The sequence below is a fragment of the Anguilla anguilla genome, chromosome 9, assembly GCF_013347855.1.
Source record: "Anguilla anguilla isolate fAngAng1 chromosome 9, fAngAng1.pri, whole genome shotgun sequence".
Classification (NCBI taxonomy): Eukaryota; Metazoa; Chordata; class Actinopteri; order Anguilliformes; family Anguillidae; genus Anguilla; species Anguilla anguilla.
In genome coordinates this window covers 33,598,444-33,618,044 of record NC_049209.1, presented here as the reverse complement: position 1 = coordinate 33,618,044, position 19,601 = coordinate 33,598,444, and the positions used below count along the sequence as shown (strand labels likewise).

General features: G+C 43.0%; 1 protein-coding gene across 3 annotated transcripts in view; it reads right to left on the bottom strand.

Moving 5' to 3' along the window:
• Positions 1–18,737, bottom strand: part of LOC118236161 (glutamate receptor 1-like) — an 81,912-nt gene extending 63,175 nt beyond the window's left edge. The window contains exons 1-3 of one of the 3 annotated variants that reach the window (XR_004766998.1): positions 17,895–18,737; positions 17,529–17,663; positions 3,569–3,808 (exon numbers count right to left, since the gene is read on the bottom strand). Coding sequence is in view for 2 of the 3 variants with exons in the window: in XM_035434280.1 (XP_035290171.1) it covers positions 3,569–3,808; positions 17,529–17,663; positions 17,895–17,976 (457 nt within the window). In the remaining variant the exon portion in view is untranslated. The remainder of the gene's footprint in view (positions 1–3,568; positions 3,809–17,528; positions 17,664–17,894) is intronic. The other 2 variants (XM_035434280.1, XM_035434279.1) reach the window with 2 other exon arrangements.
• Between the last annotated feature and the right edge of the window lie 864 nt (positions 18,738–19,601).

Genomic DNA, 19,601 nt, shown 5'->3' with positions numbered 1-19,601 from the left:
ACACAGGAACAATGCGCATCATCCGCTCGGAATATTTTGGGAAATTCAAACAGAAGGTTTTTGGAGGGAGCTCAGCTTGAAGAGAGAGAAAGAGAAACTGCAGTTTGTTATACAGAGGCTCTCATAATTTTGTATCTTCAATCATTACATTTAAACGCAAAATCAGAAATCGGCATTGTTAATGCATTAAAGGGAAAGATTCACCATATTACGCAAAGGAAAGGTGAGGCAAGGTCACTTGCTTGAAATAGTGGTTTATTAAAGTTACTGGTCACTCCTTAATAACGTTGTTAAAAGTGCAGTATTTAATTTGATTTAAATAGATTAAATGTGAAACTAAATATCACAACCCACATAAATTCTGTTGCAGGGCTGACCCACAACCGAGAAATTAAGGTTTTAGAGAGTGCTCATCAACTCTACAGTCTCTGCAAAGACAGCTGCTGACACAAATCAGAGAGTGGGGAACTGTAGTGAGATACAGAGGCTACTTTGACCATTAAGGAGACAGGAGACACTTTTAAACATAGATAGCTACTCACGCAGCGTACATTTTATTTTTATTTTTTTTACACACAATCTGTTTATACAGCTGTATGCTTTACGGTTGCAATTCAGGTTTAGTACCTGGCTTGAGGGCACAATGGCAGTGGCCCCACCTGGGAATTGGGACCTGCGACTCCTAACTCACAACTGCAGTTCCCTCGCCATTTACGCCATGTTGCTGCCCCCAAGCAGACCGCTCCAGACAAACAACCTTCATAAACAAGAGGCCCTCAGAATGTGGCGGCAGCGGCGCTCTGATTGGCTAAGGGCGTAGAGGAGAGCAGCCAATGAAAGTACTGTAATTTTGATGATTGGAGAAGGCTCTCGATGTAACCTCAATGAGACGTGTCAGAGTGATCCGCTCCTCCTCTTGACATCGCCTGGATTGAATTATCATTTGCATTTTACTTAGACTCACGACTAAATGCATGTCTTATATTTCTTTTTAGTATTTTTTGAACTTGCTTTACTGGGTTTATCTGAAAACACATGGTTTTATTAATAAGTCAAAGTTACTGTTTCTATGGATTGAATCCAGGTCTTAATTTTTAATCCACAGAGACCTTTTCAGTATACTGAAGGTTTGCTATATATAGAGAGCCCCTTCAGTTATGACATGTGCTGTGGAGCAGATTTCTGTGAATTAAGTGATAGAAATGCAGTCAGTTCACTTCACGACTTTCTCATGACTAATACAGATCACTTGAGGATGCCAGGAGACCCAAGGGAACAGGACGCTCCCAAGCCCCCCCCCCCCCCCCCCCCCCCCTCGCCTTCCTAATACTCGTGTGTCATGCAGTGAGCTTCTTGTCCCATGTGAGCAAAGGACTGTTGTTAACTCTGGTTACCAGCGGTAATGCACCTGAAGACAGTTACAGTGAGAAGAGAGAGAGCATAGTGTAGCCACAGCGACTCCACACAGTGTGTTTCCTTAATGAAACAATGAATGAGCACTAGTACAGTAAGTCCCATTAAAAGTAGCATTATTTCTATTCTACCTTACATACAGTTAAGAATTGTTAACTATTATTGTAATTGTTCCTTTTCTTTTTATATATTTATAAGTTGTAACCTAAAGGGTCCAAAACTCTTTGTTTAAATTATATTTTATTCCCACAGTCCAGGCAGAGAACCTTGATTCCACACACACTACAAGGTCCACTCGCAGTCCTGCACATTTAAACCTGGCGGTGTGATGTAATTCATTACTGCTACTAATAATAATAATAATGGTGCTGTAATAATGTTTTGTGTACTTGTCAAAATAACAAGCAGGATTAATACATTTGAATTAAAGAGGTGTGCAAGCAAAAGAGTTAAGATCTGTGGAAACAGACACACAGAGGGAAGGTAACGTAAGGCGCTATGTGCTCCAATGGAAAGTGTGCATGTGTGTGCCTGCGCGTGCATGCGTGCGTGTGTGTCTGTATTCGTGTGTGTATTTCAGGGGAAAGACATCGGTGAAGGATGACCCCACTTTCCTCTGCTTAGATACGAAGCGCCGGGCTCCTCAAATCATCAGCATGAGCACAAAAGTGCAGGAATAACTCAATTTAAGAGAGTAACGCGGAGCAAAGTGACCGGGCCAATGTGCGAAACACACGCTCCCCCGAGTCTGGCGCAGAGATTATACCCGTCCCCGCTCTGATCTATGGCTCCTTGCGGTCACGTCTGAGCCCAGCTAGGAGCACTGCTGCATTCGGAGCGGACAGAGAGAGACAGAGAGAGACAGAGAGAGACAGAGAGAGCGAGAGAGAGCTGGACTCTGGACCAAAGTTTCATGAGACTGAATCCTCTCTACGCTACTGCTAACGTGTCCTTTAGCAATAAAAGTGGTCGACATCAAATGCTTCAGTTAAAGTATGTCTCCAGCAAGAGGTTGCAAGTTGTGTAAAAAAAATAAATTCATTTAATTATACATTTTCCCATTTAAGTGTTTGAGCTAACCAAATAAATGTAACTGAACTGAACTCTCTAATATTACCCGGAGGTACTACACTCTTAGAAGAATGGGTTCCAAAAGGCTCCTCTGTGTCTCCATAGAGGAACCCTATCTAGTTCAAGGGTGCTTTCTCAGGCATAATGGTCCAATCTGGGAGCTTTCACAACTGTCACACTACCATTAGGGCTCCATAAAGAACTAAAAATGGCTCCCCTATGGAGACAAGCCAAAGAACCCTTTTTTTCTGAGAGTGTTTGTTGCCATTTTAATCGCAAGCGCAACGCTGATATCAAGAAAGCCCTCCAACCCACTGAAAAACAAATGGCTTCTCTAAGCGTTAAAAATAACCCCCGAGGGACTGTAATTACGTGCCCAGCTGTGATTACGGTTACAGAGGCACATCCTTTAAAGACCCAGCCGTTCATTCTTGTCACCTGTAGGGGACATGAGTCTCTGGTCTTAATTGCAAGAACCAGGTATTCTGCTATGCTGAAACCTGTCGCTTCGTGCAGAGGATATAAAAATAACACATAACGTTTTTGAAATATATTTTCACCAAAACATGTTTTTGTCATGCAAGATACTAGTGTTATGCCAAAAAAAAAAAGATTCTGCTGGGTCTCAGGGGGATTATGGGTATATCCTGGGGGTAAGCTAATAACTTTCACATCCCAGTCTACGCACCAGGTGGTCCAGCAAGACACAAAAAGCCTGACGGTGCGTCTTCACCACTGTCTCCATCACCCGTCAGGCAAGCTCGATGTGTTCATCCAGAAAGCACATTCACCATAGAAAGAAAGCACGTCACTCGGTGGAGACATTCCACCACCCACCACGCTTGTCACAGCATGTCAAAAGTGGCATTATGGGAAGGCTGCAGCTCAATTGCTGTGAAGGCACAGCGAGACAGCTCACCTTTCGCTCGACATTGTTCTCCTCCTGAGTCAGGAAAGTACCACACACAGACCCACAGATGCATACACTCACACACACAAACACACACACGCACGCACACACACACACACACACACACAGCCACTATGCTACAATGTTAAATACATGTAGATAAACGCATCTTACCAGAGTCAGTGCTGTACATGTACACAAACTTGGTCCACTTGTAGTGCTCGATGACGCTGACCAGCGCATCCTGCAGGTCGGGCCGGAGCTGGATCACGAACTGATTGGACGTTTCGATGGGGAAGCTGGGCGTGACGAAGCAGACGTGCAGAGCGCCGCAGAATGACATCAGCATGTTCACCGTCGTCTTGTCGTACAGTCCGATTATGGCGTAGACTCCTTTGGAGAACTGCGAGCAAACTGCGAACAGAAATTGTTCAGGGACAAATAATTTTCAATATTTTTCATAGTTGAAGGGAAGGACACCACAATTTTTTTTCAAAACAATTTTTATCCCACTTTTTTTCTCCCTTTGTGGCATGCCCAGTTTTATTTGTAAGCCTGTCACACTGCTGCAGCATCCTGGTGATTTGGGAGAGCACAGACAGGCCAGTGCTCTCCTCCGAAACAGAGCTTCTTTTCTCTCGTTTTATAATTGTATCTTTCCCATACGGGGAAAAATACAAGCACAAAGTAGGGACACAGTAGAAAGATTCCACTGAAAGATTGAGCTGCGTGACTGCAGCAGGTCTCTGTCGCATCAGCTCAAAAAATCGCAGAGATCCCAACATTGTTGACAGACAGACCTTGGGCACCGGCGTAACAGCAATCAGAGCATCAGACGGAGTCTCAGACAACGAGGTGTAACAGCAATCAGAGAGCATCAGACGGAGTCTCAGACAACGAGGTGTAACAGCAATCAGAGCATCAGACGGAGTCTCAGACACTGAGGAGAAACAGCAATCAGAGAGCATCAGACGGAGTCTCAGACAACGAGGCGTAACAGCAATCAGAGAGCATCAGACGGAGTCTCAGACAACGAGGCGTAACAGCAATCAGAGAGCATCAGACGGAGTCTCAGACAACAAGACGAAACAGCAATCGGAGCATCAGACGGAGTCTCAGACAACAAGGCGAAATAGCAGTCAGAGCATCAGACGGAGTCTCAGACAACGAGGCGTAACAGCAATCAGAGAGCATCAGACGGAGTCTCAGACAACGAGGCGTAACAGCAATCAGAGAGCATCAGACGGAGTCTCAGACAACAAGACGAAACAGCAATCAGAGCATCAGACGGAGTCTCAGACACCGAGGCGTAACAAAAATCAGAGCATCAGACGGAGTCTCAGACAACGAGATGAAACAACAATCAGAGAGCATCAGGGCGGAGTCTCAGACAACGAGGCTGACACCGCGGGCTTTCGGCAGCCCTCGCTAACAGCGTGCGAGCCCGCGCGCGCCAGCGACCCGGTTAACGAGGTCACGGCCCAGCAGCGGAACTTAAAACGAGCTCATCTCGGAGTTTTTGTCTCAATTTGTCACATGAATAAAACAAGCATCTCTCTCGCAAATTATTCATTTTTACGGAGGGAGAGAGAGAGAGCGAGTGCGCGAACTCGCAGCGCACTGGATTAGCCTTCCCCGCTGACGGGGGGGGGGATATGTGTATTTAGCATTCCCTCGTTAAGAAGCGAGCCTTTGGCAAGCTCATGAATAAACATGGCAGCAATGGCCCGAGAGCTCAAACGAGAGCTCGGGTAATTCTACACGTGTCGAAGAGGGTCAGCGGGGTTACGGGGGGGGGCAGGGGCTGAGCTGCTAGCGCAAGGCCGCGGGCGGGCCGCTCCACAGGAACAGGGGAAGAACTGAAAGAGCTCCAGGAGGGAGAGAGCATAATCAATGCTTCCAGAGGGCCCCGTTGAAATACCAGAGCCAGCAGGCACTCTTTCTAAACAACGCTGTTTTCTAAGAGCTCCATCCTCAATCGGATCCTGAAATGTCACCAAGCCCCTTTAACCCACTGTTTCTCTCTCTCTTTTTTTCTTTTTTCCATTTTCGGCATTGGCCCCCTGCGCCTCTAACCTCCCTGCAGGTCTATCGACTGGCTTTGGGCCTTCAGTTTCAGCGCTCGTTTTGAGCACGACAGTCCGGTCTCTCGATGTGGACCGCGGGCCGGACTGGGCAGCCAGCACGGGGACTGCCATCGTCCAACCACAATGCCAGAGTTCCGAAGGAATGCCAGTCTGAACCGTATGGAGAGAAGATCGCTAAAACATACGATCGGTTTTTTTAGAACATATAATTACTGTTCTTTTCTTCTTCTATTATTCTTTTTTTAAATTGCTATCTGTAATTGTGAAGCTATTCTCGGTTGGCATTTTGCATCTTTTCATTAAGCAAACAGTCTTATGTTAGCACCATAAATGAGTCATTGTAATGATCATTAAAATATTTATCAGATAAATAAGCATTTTCCGGAACAAAAAGCCTATTTAGAATACATTTAGATCACAATATGTCTGACTTGTAAAAAATAGATGCAATTAATAATCTATACAAATTGAAACCTATTAACAAGCCCTTCAGGTACAATATACATACAGCAATTTGTTGTCTTTCATTGTTATCATTGTATGAATGCAATAATATAATAAATATTATATATATGAAAAGGGTTGTTCTATTGAAGTTCAGCTTGCTGACAATGAACTCCCATAATGCATTTGTTTCCTTTGTGATTATGTTTCCCTTGCGAGAGTGTGTGAGTTTGTGTGCGTGAGTGTATGTGTGTGTGTGCGTTTGTGCGCATGTGCGTGTGTGTGTGTGTGTGCGTCTGACTATTTTGGAACTGTAGCTTAGAACTGCAAACACATGTCGGTAAGGAACTCCAGCAGAGGCCTGTGGACCGATGGCAATAAGCAGGCATGTATGTGAATCTGTGCTGCGTTGGGTGGCCACACGCCTGACTCAGGCTGCTGTGCCTGAAGTTACCCCGGAACAATTATGAGGAAATTATGGAGGGGCTGCCCCCCTCCCAAGCCCCCCCCCCCCCCCCCCCCCCACACACACACAGACACACACACAGTAGGAACATGTTTAATTGTATTTATTCATCCTTTATTTATGAGCTATTTAAAAAAATGTATTTCCAAGCAAGCACTAAACAAAAGGTCAAAGCACACAGCATGAAACGCTATAATTCACTTCGATCTTCCACCAACCGAGAAATGCATTTATTTCCTGAGCAAGTTTATCAACCTGTTGCACCACATTAGCGGGTTTTTGTAACAAGGCCAGCGGGACGGATTCGCGGTTAGGACTCCAGAGTTTGGGTCTGGACAGCTGTTGGCTCATGCCTCAGAAAGGGAACAGCTGTCACATCATTTTGGACAAGCATATAACCTGATATTTTCAACGAGTGCCCAGCTGCACAAGTGATAATTATTGCAGAACATGCCCATGTGGGGACTGTCGGATTAGCAGACAAACTGCCATAAAGATGTAACGCATGGCACAGGTTGTTTAGGTAATTTGGACTGGTTGACCTGCACATGTTCCTTTCCTGTAACAGTAAAAATAGTATACAAATGCAGCACGGTGTTGGTGTTGGGTGGCTCACCCTGTAAAAAAACACAGGACGGGCGATCTCCTGGAACAAGTTTAGGAACCAGTGCTTTTACTGATACTGAGCTACCTAGCATCAGGCGTCAGGTTTGTCCAGATGTGAAGCTCTTCTTAAGTGAAATACACATCACAGCGCCTGGAACAAGTTTAGGAACCAGTCCTTTTACTGATACTGAGCTACCTAGCATCAGGCATCAGGTTTGTCCAGATGTGATGCTCTTCTTAAGTGAAATACACATCATAGCGCATAAAATATAAAATTTATGTCGCAGTTATGCCAAAAAAACCCTCATCCATACTTTGTCTGAAATCAGGGGTTGTTATGTTCATTGGTTTCCAGCCCCTGAGATACCGCACTGTTGTTCATTCAGCATGAACATTCTTGATGAGCCGCAGAGCTATTAAAACAGCATTGTATCTATTGGTCCATTAGCTCTTGCCTTACAATAGCCATTAGGACAGGAAATATTCTATTTTAAATTCACTATATATATATATATATATATATATATATATATATATATATATATATATATATACACATATATAAGAATATACCAGTTAAAATTTGCAGTTGTGTAATCACATTTTGAAGAGGGTATAGCTATCGCACTTTATCTCACTAAGAGTACGTGTGTGCGTGTGTGTTTGTGGGCATGTATGCATGTGTGTATATATGACTGGAAGTGAACTAACACTTTAATCTCTGAATCAATGTGGACATTAAGTATCTGCTGTCATTTATGGTAAGAATCAGGGTGTTAGCCTAAGGTCACTTTAATATCTCGTCACTGTGCAGAAGAGCGCCCCCTTCTGGCACCTCGACTGCTCTTTCACCAGCAACGATGGGTTCCCAGCAGGGCTTCCACCCATGAGCTAAGCCAAACCCTATTTATTTATAGATGATACAAGATGGCCACGGGGTACTGTCAATGAGATGTTGGTGTGAATATTAATCACTGTGCAGCAGTTATGTCCACCCCGTTGACGTTCAGTCACAATTAAGAAAAAATAAGCCTTGGTGTCAGGGACCTCAAAATCCGATATACACTACATGGCCAAAAGTATGTGGACACCTGGCATCCAACACCTCGTACAAAATTATGGGCATTAATATGGAGTTGGTCCATCTTTTGCTGCTATAACAGCTCTTCTTGGAAATAATTATACTAGATGTTGGAGCATTGCTGCAGGGATTTGCTTCCCTTCAGCCAGAAGAGCTTTCGTGAGGTCAGGCACTGATTAGGCCTGGCTCGCAGTTGACTTTCCAATTGATCTTCATGGACTTCGCTTTGTGTCATCCTGAAACAGAAACGGGCCTTCCCCAAACAGTTGGGGAAGCACAGAATTGTCTAGAATGTGATTGTTTGCTGTAGCATTAAGATTTTCCTTCACTGGAACAAAGGGTCCTTGCCCAAACTATGAAAAACAGCCCCAGACCAAGGGGTGTCCACATACTTGTATTCAAATAATGTATGTTATGCTTAAAGTTTTAAATTATTCATCACTGACTGATCTGTAAAAACTTGACTGACAGTTGCCGTGACTGACTCAATTAAAACACTTGCAATTTACCATTAAGAAGTAGGAACTTTTGTGGAAGAAACCCTGACTTCGAGTGGGCGAGGATCCCAAAGGTTTGTGTAACTGTCCCACATTTAGGCTTTCTTGCCACAAGAGAAAATAAAGACAGCAAAACATTTCAACATAGAGTTTTGTCAACATGTTATATCAGCCATAAAATGATTTTCAGGAAAAAGAACAGCGGGTTTTTACTCTTCCTGTTTGGTTTACAGTGATGTGATGTTACAGCACACATTTGTCGGTAATTATAGTGCTGTTGCATTGATATGAAGGACCTTTCTCCCCACTGAAAAACATTTTTCTCCTCCTGAAAGGGTTGTTTTGAGAAAATTGGGACTTGGACCCAAGCATTTTCACAGTTAATCTGACACGAAGGAAGCCAGCAGTTTCGCTTGCTAAAATTTTTACATATAAAAAAGGGTGTAATTCTTACACGAATAACCCGATGCGGATGCAAATACTGAGCTGACAGTCTGAACTTCAACCTCATATTCACTGCTTCATCTCAAATGCTGGAGTACAGAGCCAAAGCAACAGAAAATTGTGTCGCTGTCCAAACACTCGTCGTCCACTCTGTATACGCGATTGTCTCACACCACATTTTCACACTTTACACAACCAAGCAGTCCAGTCAGGTTGAGCTCCATCATGTCAGTATCTGTCATTCCAGTGAAGGAGGTAATGTGCGGAAAAGCACGGAAAAAAAAGGCTGGTCATGGCAAGGGGACGGCTATCACTGCAAACCTGACCGTCTGCAACCCAAAAATGCCCCCTTTAGCATGATACACTTGACAATAAATGTTAATGTTCAATTTCTCTACACAGCGTGAAGTATGCAACATTATAAAAACATTGTGAACTTGCTTGTTTGTGGTTGCTAGGATACTAAAAGCCTTTGTTGCCTGTTGGAACTATTTTTTGCAGCGGAAGCTAGAAATGTACAAATATGCATGATAAAATCAATTCAGACATAATTTTGTGGCTGATAATTAATTACATAGCATGTAGCCACATAAAATGTACAGCAAGCTCATCAATTGTTCCAAATCAAAATCTGCATCAGAGTTGCATCATGTTCATACACAGCACATGCATACAATACATTCATACATACATACATACATATATACATACACAAAATACGTGATTTCAGAAGACCTCAAGCCCCTAAATCTCTCGAGGATCAAGCCCAGATGTCCATGGGGGTCTGATTTTATTAAACCTTTTGGACATGAAGAAATTATATAAACATTTCGGACCCCTAACAGCTTCCCCCTCCCCCACCCTCCCATCTTCCAAAGTTAGATCCACTGTTCTTTTCCAGACACTCTGATACCCACCCGACCCCCCCAAAGCTGCCCTTTCCCCTGGTGGCTAATAATTGCGTGCTAATGAAATCCCCGTCACATATCATCATCAGCCCCTTAAGCGGCTCGCGTCCCGCGAGGCCGCCGCGCCGCGATGACAGAGCCCGCGTCTGACAGCGGCCGATACTTAAACGCGTCTCAGAGGCAGCGTCAGCAGCCACCGCTGTGGGGAGTGCAGCTGATCTCCCGCTCGGCTGCAGTACGCACCGCACTCCTGCAGATGGCAGTAGAGAGAGCGGCCTGCAAAGTTATGGGGTTGGGAGGAGGGGGATGGGGGTGGTGGTGGGGTGGTTTGAGCGAGGAGAGAAACTGCAGGTTGGGGAATTCACACAGAGGAGAGAGGGACAGACGCTGAGCACGGGCCTATCATTCTCCTTCTATTCCCCCCATTTTACAGCTGGCGTCTGCGGCTCAGAGGCTTTGGATGCAGCCGTAGCCGGTGTGGAGCGCTCAGAGGCGATGCACCTGGCCTGGGAAAGGAAGCTGTTTATTTCCCTCTCTCTCTCGGCACTGAGATTAATCTAAGCTGCCTCAGTGGGCCGCTGAATGCTGGGCTGATTGACAACCCAGAGATACCTGGTTCTTTTTGCCTGCTGCAGTCAGGGGATTGGTGTGTGTGTGTGTGTGTGTGTGTGTGTGTATGCACGTGTGTGTGTGTGTGCGTGTGTGAGTGTGTGTATGTGTGTGTATGTGTGTGAGAGTGTGTGCATGCGTGTGTCTGTGTGTGTGTGTATCTGAGAGTGTGCGAACGTGTATGTGTGCTTGTGTGAGTGTGATTGTGTGTGTGTGTGTGTGTGTGTGTTTGAGAGAGACTGTGTGTGTATGTGCATGTTTTCATGCAGAGATGACTAAAATCTCTGTTCTAACTACCTGGAAGAAACAGAGTACATCAGGCTTAAGGCTTCCCCTGTGAGCATGGGTATCCTGCTCCTCGGTGAAATCTGGGCTCACGTCTCATTGTTACAGAACAGAGGGGTAATAACAGACAGAATGTGGTAGCATTTCAATGTTCCATTGCAATTGCTCAAGCTTCCCCTGGAGTGTGTGGCTTGCTGCTCAGACAAAAAAAAAGAACAAAACAGCTGCCACAAGGAAATGAGCTGGTTACAGATGGAAAGTAGATCATGCAATGATCGTGTAAACAGGTTCAGTGGCACTTTATTTTGTTGCAATACAAATTGTTTGTTAGGTTAACATCACGTTTATTGATTATAAATGTGTCTTCTCGGTGATGTCGCATTTTTGTATTCCTGAGACTATCACTGATGCCCTCTACTTCTGCATTTAGCTCAGGATAACAACGTCTGCTAAGCGACTGTAATGATGTTGAAAGCAGCGGGCAAGATAAAACCCCAGCCGTGCTAGCTTGCCGTCGAGCATGCTAAGTGATTTTAAAGTTAAATCTGAGTTTCACCCTCCGATGTTCTGAAGCACTGTAAGTCAGGACAGGAGTGGCCACCTCTGAAGAGTGGACCTGCACACCTGATTCGAGATCCACGGAACACCTGATCCGAGATCCACGGAACACCTGATTCGAAATCCATGGAACGCCTGATCCGAGATCCACAGAACACCTGATCCGAGATCCACGGAACACCTGATCCGAGATCCACGGAACACCTGATCCGAGATCCACAGAACACCTGATCTGAGAGGCGTATTAGGAGGATAAAGAGAGCCGATGACAGCCTGAGCAGGAGGCAAACTGGACCATGGACCCGTCGCCCCGCTACATCCGCTCTCCGGCTCGGCGAGATACCGCTACGGTGATGAGTTAGCGCCTCATTCACCCCGTCACTGAAACCAGGAGAGTCTCCAGCTCAAAACGGCCAGCGGGGCCACCTGGTGCCCAGAGCAAAACCTGAACACGGAGATATCGGCTGAAAAGAGCCTCCCTCATTACGAGCAGACCTCAGCACAGCGGTGTGAGGATGCTGTGCTAATGCGTGTAGGGACGCTGCCAGGGATTTTGGGCCCCGCAAAAAGATCTCACATTGGGGCCCCACCACCACCACCCCAGGCCACCCCAAGAAAAAAAAAAACCATTTATTTTATCAGTACACTGTAAATAAACTATCCTACTAATGTCAGTTTCAATAACTGGCAAATGAATCATATGTTCTAATATTTTTTGAGGGCCCCTGTCAGTCAGGGCCCTTGGAATCATTCTAACTCCCTGGGGCTTCATGGTGAAGCTATTTCTTGCGTGTTTGCTGAAACCAGAGAGTAATTATTTAAAGTTTCTGGATGCTACCAAAACTCAGAATCTCAAGATTAGAAGATACACTGCTTAGGACTTCAAAATTATTAATGATATTTAGTTATGGTCTGTTTTCCACAGCCTTAATGTGACCATTTCGGTTATACAACATCAAACCTCAAGATTTATTTATCAATTTATTTATTTATGCTATGACCCAACAGGAAAGCTACAGGGGGGTTGGTTTGTTTGTAAAAGCCATCTCTAAGAAATATAATAAGCACACCCTTACAAAAAAATCACATGTTCAACTCCCACATGTGTCCAAAAATCACGTAAGCACCCAACATGTGAAGAATACATGTGAACTATAAAAATAATCCCACTTACAAGATGAGAGGGGGGAAAAGGAAACCTATACTATTACAAGTCACATGTTTTGTTTTCACCTCGTTTTCAAATTGCAGTTCACATGCAGGAACTGCTCATGTGGAAAGGCACATAAGTGCACTTGTTGAATTCACCAGTTTGCGCTGTGCAAATCATAGATTGTGCTCCCTCCTCTCTCCCCCCACCCCCCCCTCCCCCGCCTTCATCACTTTTTTTGGCTACACATACAGTATTGAGGCAGTCCACACACGTAGCCAAGAAAGACAAACAAATATAATGATGCCAACCTGCTCATTTAGATACCACTTCTAATCTCTCTGTTTTAAACATTTCACACATTACGAAGAATAGGACGTGTTTATTGAAACGGAAACATGGTTTGATGTTCATTTTAAAGGATATTTTTTTTTGTATTCCACGTTGCTCTTTCATTTTCAAAGATTTCACAATGAGCTGTTTGTCACATTAAAGGATGGCATAATTATAACAATATCCAGTGCTTAAAAATTAATTTGTTCCAGATTATAGATTATATTTCTCACATTTGTCACAGTGGCTGTTTATTTATCTACCTTGTGCAAAGTGAGTAATTCTGAGATTTTTTTTCAATGCTCAACAGTGAAATATTTCTGTGTGTACAAATGCTGGGTTTATAATCACATTTGGTGAGGTTGTTCTTTGTGCCTATGTGAAATGTGAGTCGTTTGCACATTGACTGCTTTACAATATGTTATGTGGACAGAGATACTAAAAACTGAAAGGGATGGAGTGTATAGAACTGTTTTTCTCTGCTTTTTTTGGTGGAATTGTAATTTTCACTGTTATGGAGGTTTCGCAGGCAGATTTTCTCGGATATTAAATTAATATCTTATTCATGTATTGGAGGTAAGTCAGACAGGTATACTATTCGGTAGCACTTCCCAAACTATTCGTGAGAGCTTTTGGGTAATGTCAGGGAAGAGGATAAAGAAAAAAGGAACTACCCAAATGAGACTACAAGAAGGAGGGGTACTGTAAATAAAGAAATGACATGAAGTTGATCAAAGGTTCTTCACTACATTTTTAATTAACATAAATGGGTTGTAGGCAATAACAAAATCACTGAGGACAGAGTGCAGCTCACACACAGCTCAAAATTATTATGAATGATAATGACTGAGCATTGTTACAGCACCAACCAACCCATAAAAGCTATAAAATAAAATGAACAGACAGAGGCATAAAAATGATAGATCAACAAATGGTGTTTATGTGTATGCCCGAGCATTTAAAAACAAGCTCCTGCATTAACCATCTGCATAAACGTCTGCACATAATCCATGGCATGCTGCAATGGCAGTGTACACAATCCCAGAGTCCTCTCTGTTCATGCAGAACTAGATTACATTACATTACATTATAGGCATTTAGCAGACGCTCTTATCCAGAGCGACTTACACAACTTTTACATAGCATCCATTTATACAGCTGGATATATACTGAAGCAATTTTGGTTAAGTACCTTGCTCAAGGGTACAACGGCAGTGTCCTACCCGGGAATCGAACCTCCGACATTTCGGTTACAAGCCCAGTTCTTTACCCACTGTGCTACACTCCGTCCTATCACTCACTCCTAGATCACCACCCCTTTTACAAATTGGGGCACAAGCTAAGACATGGGCCTGGTGATTATGGAGGAATGGTCAAGATATGACACTGACCAAATCCTGCATCAGCTACGGTGTTACAGTATTAGCGTGCAGAAGAATCCGTCAATATGAGTCTACAGTAGAGAAGTTTGATTCATCACATTACCCACTTACAGCATAGCACAGTCACACGGTATGACTGGATAGCTTTACTCAAAATGGATACCGTAGTTTACACCTTCCTTCATCAGCTCTCACAATAACACCTTAATATCTCTCTGTGCTTCATCCACTAAATACCCCCACACAATCCCCCAGAATTCTTACACCTAGGCCAAACCCTTATCTCACACATAACGCTAGAAAAAAAACTTCTGCTCAATTCCACGTAACAATAGCTTAGATGCAAGCTCAGCCCATCTCACACGTCCAATGCCATTAGCCTAAATCATCAGCCTAAATCCTGACTCCATCACCCAAACCCAGTAAGCTCACCATAAACTACACATTCATCTACATCTTACATTTTTGTTTTGGGAATCTCCATTTGCATCTATACGTCTGTGTGCATGTGCGTGAGTGTGTGTGAGCATGTGTGAGTGTATGTATGTATGTATATATGTACGTATGTTTACATTTTTGTTTTGGGAATCTCCATTTGCATGTGTATGTCTGTGTGCATGTGTGCATGTACATGTGTGTGACAGCGCAATGTATTTCTGGAAGGTACAGTGTGTGAGACTGGTATCATTAGACTATTGTAACTGTCTGTTCCTGCCTGGGCAAGGGCAGACTCGTCAATCTCCTAAAGCTCATTGACAAGCATCATGGAAATCCCTTGAGTGCCTTAATTTCCCTAATGGATGACCAAATGGCCCTTATTGTTGTAATTCACACTCTACCCTTTAATCTTGTGTACGAGCCTGTGAATGCATCAGCCGGTTGGCATTTTGACACGCGAGAACAGACGGTAACAGTGTCAGAGGAAGGGACTGACTGACTGGCAGAGCTCAACAGGTTCTTAAGGAGGCTGATGAAATCAAATGTCCTGTTTTGAAATGATGCGGTCGTTATGATTTTTTTAAAATAGGAAGCACATAAAATTGGGCATAACGTTACAAGGACCTGCTGCATTCTGGATGCAGATAGGTTGCTTTTTAAACTGAACAGCGTAAAAACATATAATTCCCCCCCCCCAAGATTCTCGTCTGTTCAGTCCATTAGAGCGGCCTAACGCTGCTATTATAATCACCAGCTGTCATTAAATCCAAATGCCAAGACCGCAGCACAGACTTTTAACATAGATTTTCTGATTGTTTCATTGTTATTTATTTAATCAGAAATCTTTTAAATATTCTTTGCTGTCCGCACTTACCACAAAGCATTAATTATCTTTCATCGCCGTGCACCACGGCACAGGCTATAATTTGTTACAAATGGTTTTACGGAGTACAAGCGTGTCTGCAATTAAATCAATTACTTTAAATCCACGACATTATTTATTTGTATATTTATATTTTAGGGTGAGGTTAACAGAGATGCCACTTTCTTAGTGCTACACGTTACGGCGTCCATTCGAATCACGGGTTCGCAACATCAAGACAGACCTATATGCTTATTTTTCCCCCTCCACATTTTTTGGGGATTTAAGTCATTAAAGCTGAAATATTGAATAAATAATATTCCAAGGTAAGGTTACCAACCCCGGGGGAAATTTTCATTCCGCGGCTCTGGTAGGACACAATTGCAGGTGTCAAAACTGACATCTGTACGCAATTACATGGAGATGCGACTAGTGCGCGCGCTGTCAGTTTACTTTGTTCTCGTCGAATTATCGGGCATCACAGTGCCGACAGGAAGCAGGAGAGGAGAGTAGGTTATACATGCATCGGTAATTGAATTGCTGTGTCGGACAAGGATCGGTTAACAACTATTTCGGTACTATTCCCTTGCGGTTAAATATATTCGCACAGTGGCTATGGTCCTTAATTACAATGCTTGCCAAGAAAGTGAAAAACATTTAAAACAAAGAAAGATAGAGAAAAGATATAAAGGCTATGCATTTATTATAATACTTATGATTATTATTATTATTATTGTTGTTGTTATTGTTATTACTATATTTATCATTATCATCATCATCATTAGTATTATGATTAATAATAATATGAATAATAATACACTGACAATAATAATCATAATTTTTATTTTATTATTATTATTATTATTATTATTATTATTATCATTATTACAATGATTATTATTATTATTATTTTGTTAGGGTGCAATAAATAAATATATATTTAATTTTTAAACGACATATTGTTGGCTAATGTAGGTTATTTGTGGCTTCTGACAAATGAAGTCGAACGCAGCTCAGTCACACTACACAGTTCCAGAAGCGCGAGCAAACGCTACCTGTCACTTCGCTATGCAACAGGGCTGCTATCGAATGACTAACGACCTACAGGTTTTCAGGATGCACAAAATGCAGAAAAAATGTAACACCGTTCACGTTCTGTCAAATGAACCTGACATGTGTCATAAGACAAAACATATTGTAACCACACAATCGTAGGGTTTAAAGGGTGATTGGAGTTTGTGGTCGATAAAGCTTTTCAGTTTCTTCGGGGTGCACGATTAATGCGACACAATTGGTCCAGATCACAATGTGAGCACATCAGATAAGACTATCAAATGAAGGAAACGGAGGGATGACAACACGATTGGGAATGACCATGTTGTTGTTTTAACAGGTATAAGTATCTCACGATTCAGGTATCCTGGAGCATAAGAATCCGGTGACACAACCAAGGTGTTTCCCATTAACCTACCGCTTGAAGATCACCACGAAGCTTACAGTCATATGTTTCTCAGTCGGCGGGGTAAAGTTAAAACAATAAAGATGCGAATACGGGAACAGACTGCGTGACTCAAACGTTCATCGGGAAAAGAAAAACATCGCCGTTACGAAAGGAACGTGCTTTACTCAGTGTTAACCTGCTCTTGGCAGTTCTGCAACAGAGAGGCAAGCAGGTGGTTACGCAAATTATAGTAGCCTGTAAAACATCACACTGCACAGACTTTAAGCATTAAGATGCAGCTTACACAAAATAGTGGGCACCGACGCGTTCGGCACAATTAAGAGAAAGCAAAAGATCGCACCTGAAATTGAAGCAATGAATGTGTGAACAGTGAATTCAAACACTGGCATGTTACGTAGGCTACAGAGCAGTGCTGTACATGTTGCGCTGTGCTTTACAAATGAATGCTGGGGGTTAGTCTCACTTATGATTTTTTCTTCTAAAATCCAGACATAGATCAAAGAAGATACTTAATGTACTTACAAGCATACGTCATTGCAAAGCTGCTCCCGATTTCGACCATATCCACTTGGGGCACCAGTTTTGGGATATCCTGATGGTGCGAAAGAGCGAACCTAAAGACCTCATATTCGTGGGAGTCGGTAGGGAACAATCCCCCTGTGAACGAGACAAACATAATTTATATAAATGGCACCGTTACAGTCACCAGATTTAACAATGCAATGTCAAATTATGTATAATTTAACAACAACGACGACAACAATCTCTTCGAAAATACATCTAAAATACTTTTGAACATATTGACGCACAGAACGCCACTCCTCTAGCAGTTGAAAAAGAGACAGAGGTATAAAAAATGTAATGTGTTTTAAATTTGAGCATACTCACCAATATTTATATTAGTTGGGAAACTTGAACCTAAACATAGCCCCAGAAAACTGGTGCAGAGCAAGGTGAAGCTTCGCTGCATATTTCCTTTTGCATTGGCAAAGAAGAAAGAACCCAAATTCCAACCATAGGTTTTGCTCGCGATTTGTTTCTCTCTTTTTTATCTGTCTTTCTTATCTGCTCCCTTCCTTTGGCGCGCTTAAAACGCACCGTTTACAGGAAAGACAAACTGGATTGCCGACGCGCCTCGCGACACCGCTCTTCTCGCTCCCGCGCGCAGCTGCTGCTAATATCTTTGGCTACCAAAGAACCGTGACTGCCAGCCCCTACCTACGCTCCCAGGAGAGACGGAGACTCGCGGGTGCCCGCATTATGCGCGAACAGGGGATCCAGTCGCTTTTCCGCTCCTCAGCACACTGTCATCGACCCGGACTTCCCCGTGACATCTCAGTTAAGACAATCCGACTGTGCAACGCCGACTAACCTACAGGATGACAATACGGTAGATTCGTTTTAACCCCCCAAGCACAACTTGCCATTCAGAACATTCACACTAATGGCGTGATTTTTTTTACCATTCTCAATTGGCTTAAAATAATAATAATAATAATAATAATAATAATAATAATAATAATAATAATAATGGAATGAACAAAAATAACTTGTTATACGATAGATAGTGAGCGCTGTGTTGGAATGTCGTGTGCCAGTCTGGATACGGCAGTGTTGAAATGCACTGTGCTTCTAGTCGAGGAATCCACACATTTCAGTGTTACCAGCCGCTCACATAATACGTCTCATCTACAGTAGGCTATGGTTGTTCAGAATACATTCAGCAACACCTTCAGGAGTTCTGAAGACCAACAGCACACTCCCAAGCGCCCACATTAGCTGTTAAACCGTAAAAACGAACCCATTGTTAACCTGCAGCTCTTTTTAGACTTCTTATTGATTTCTAGGATGAGCTGACTTTTGAAACTGTGAAAGCTTTGATGGGTGTGCAGGAATCGTTATAATTATAGGTCAGATCGTGCGCGCTTTCACTTGAATTGTTTTGGAAATTCAAATTGGAATTGTTTTCATTTCCAAATCAGTGGCATCGATCAACATAGCGCGCGGAAACTGCTGACCCTGTCTAGGTGACAGGGTTGTCAAGCATGGGTGGAAGTCATACCGTTGATGAGTTCCACTGACTTCCCTCGCTGCACTTTTTTTGTCGCAATATGTTAGATCTCTTACGATAATCAAAGATGCCATAAGAGAAGAGAACTTTACGGGTTGACCGAGAACGAACGGCAGAATGTTTATGATACTAACCACAGCCTAGAGAGTTTTGTGAAGACTTCTGAAAGCCCAAACTATTTAATTATTTATTTATTTATTTATTCTCCATCCTGCAGAGCACTGATCCAGAAGGTATTAAACAATGTATGAGAAGTAAAAGAGGAAAGTCGTAGGTTGCATGATGTAATTCACTTATGTGCACATGCAGTACATCTACAGTACATTAGCATGTCATTCAGAATAAGTAAAATCTGAAATGTCTAGTCAGAATTGCACTTTGTTAAAGAACCCAGTTGCTGCATTTTATTATAGACAAATTCAGATTTTTACAGTTGCCACTCAGAGCGCAACATGAAAGCCTGAAGTATTTGTAAGTACAATATAAAAACCTCGTATTGGAGTTTCTGAAAAATGAATAAAATA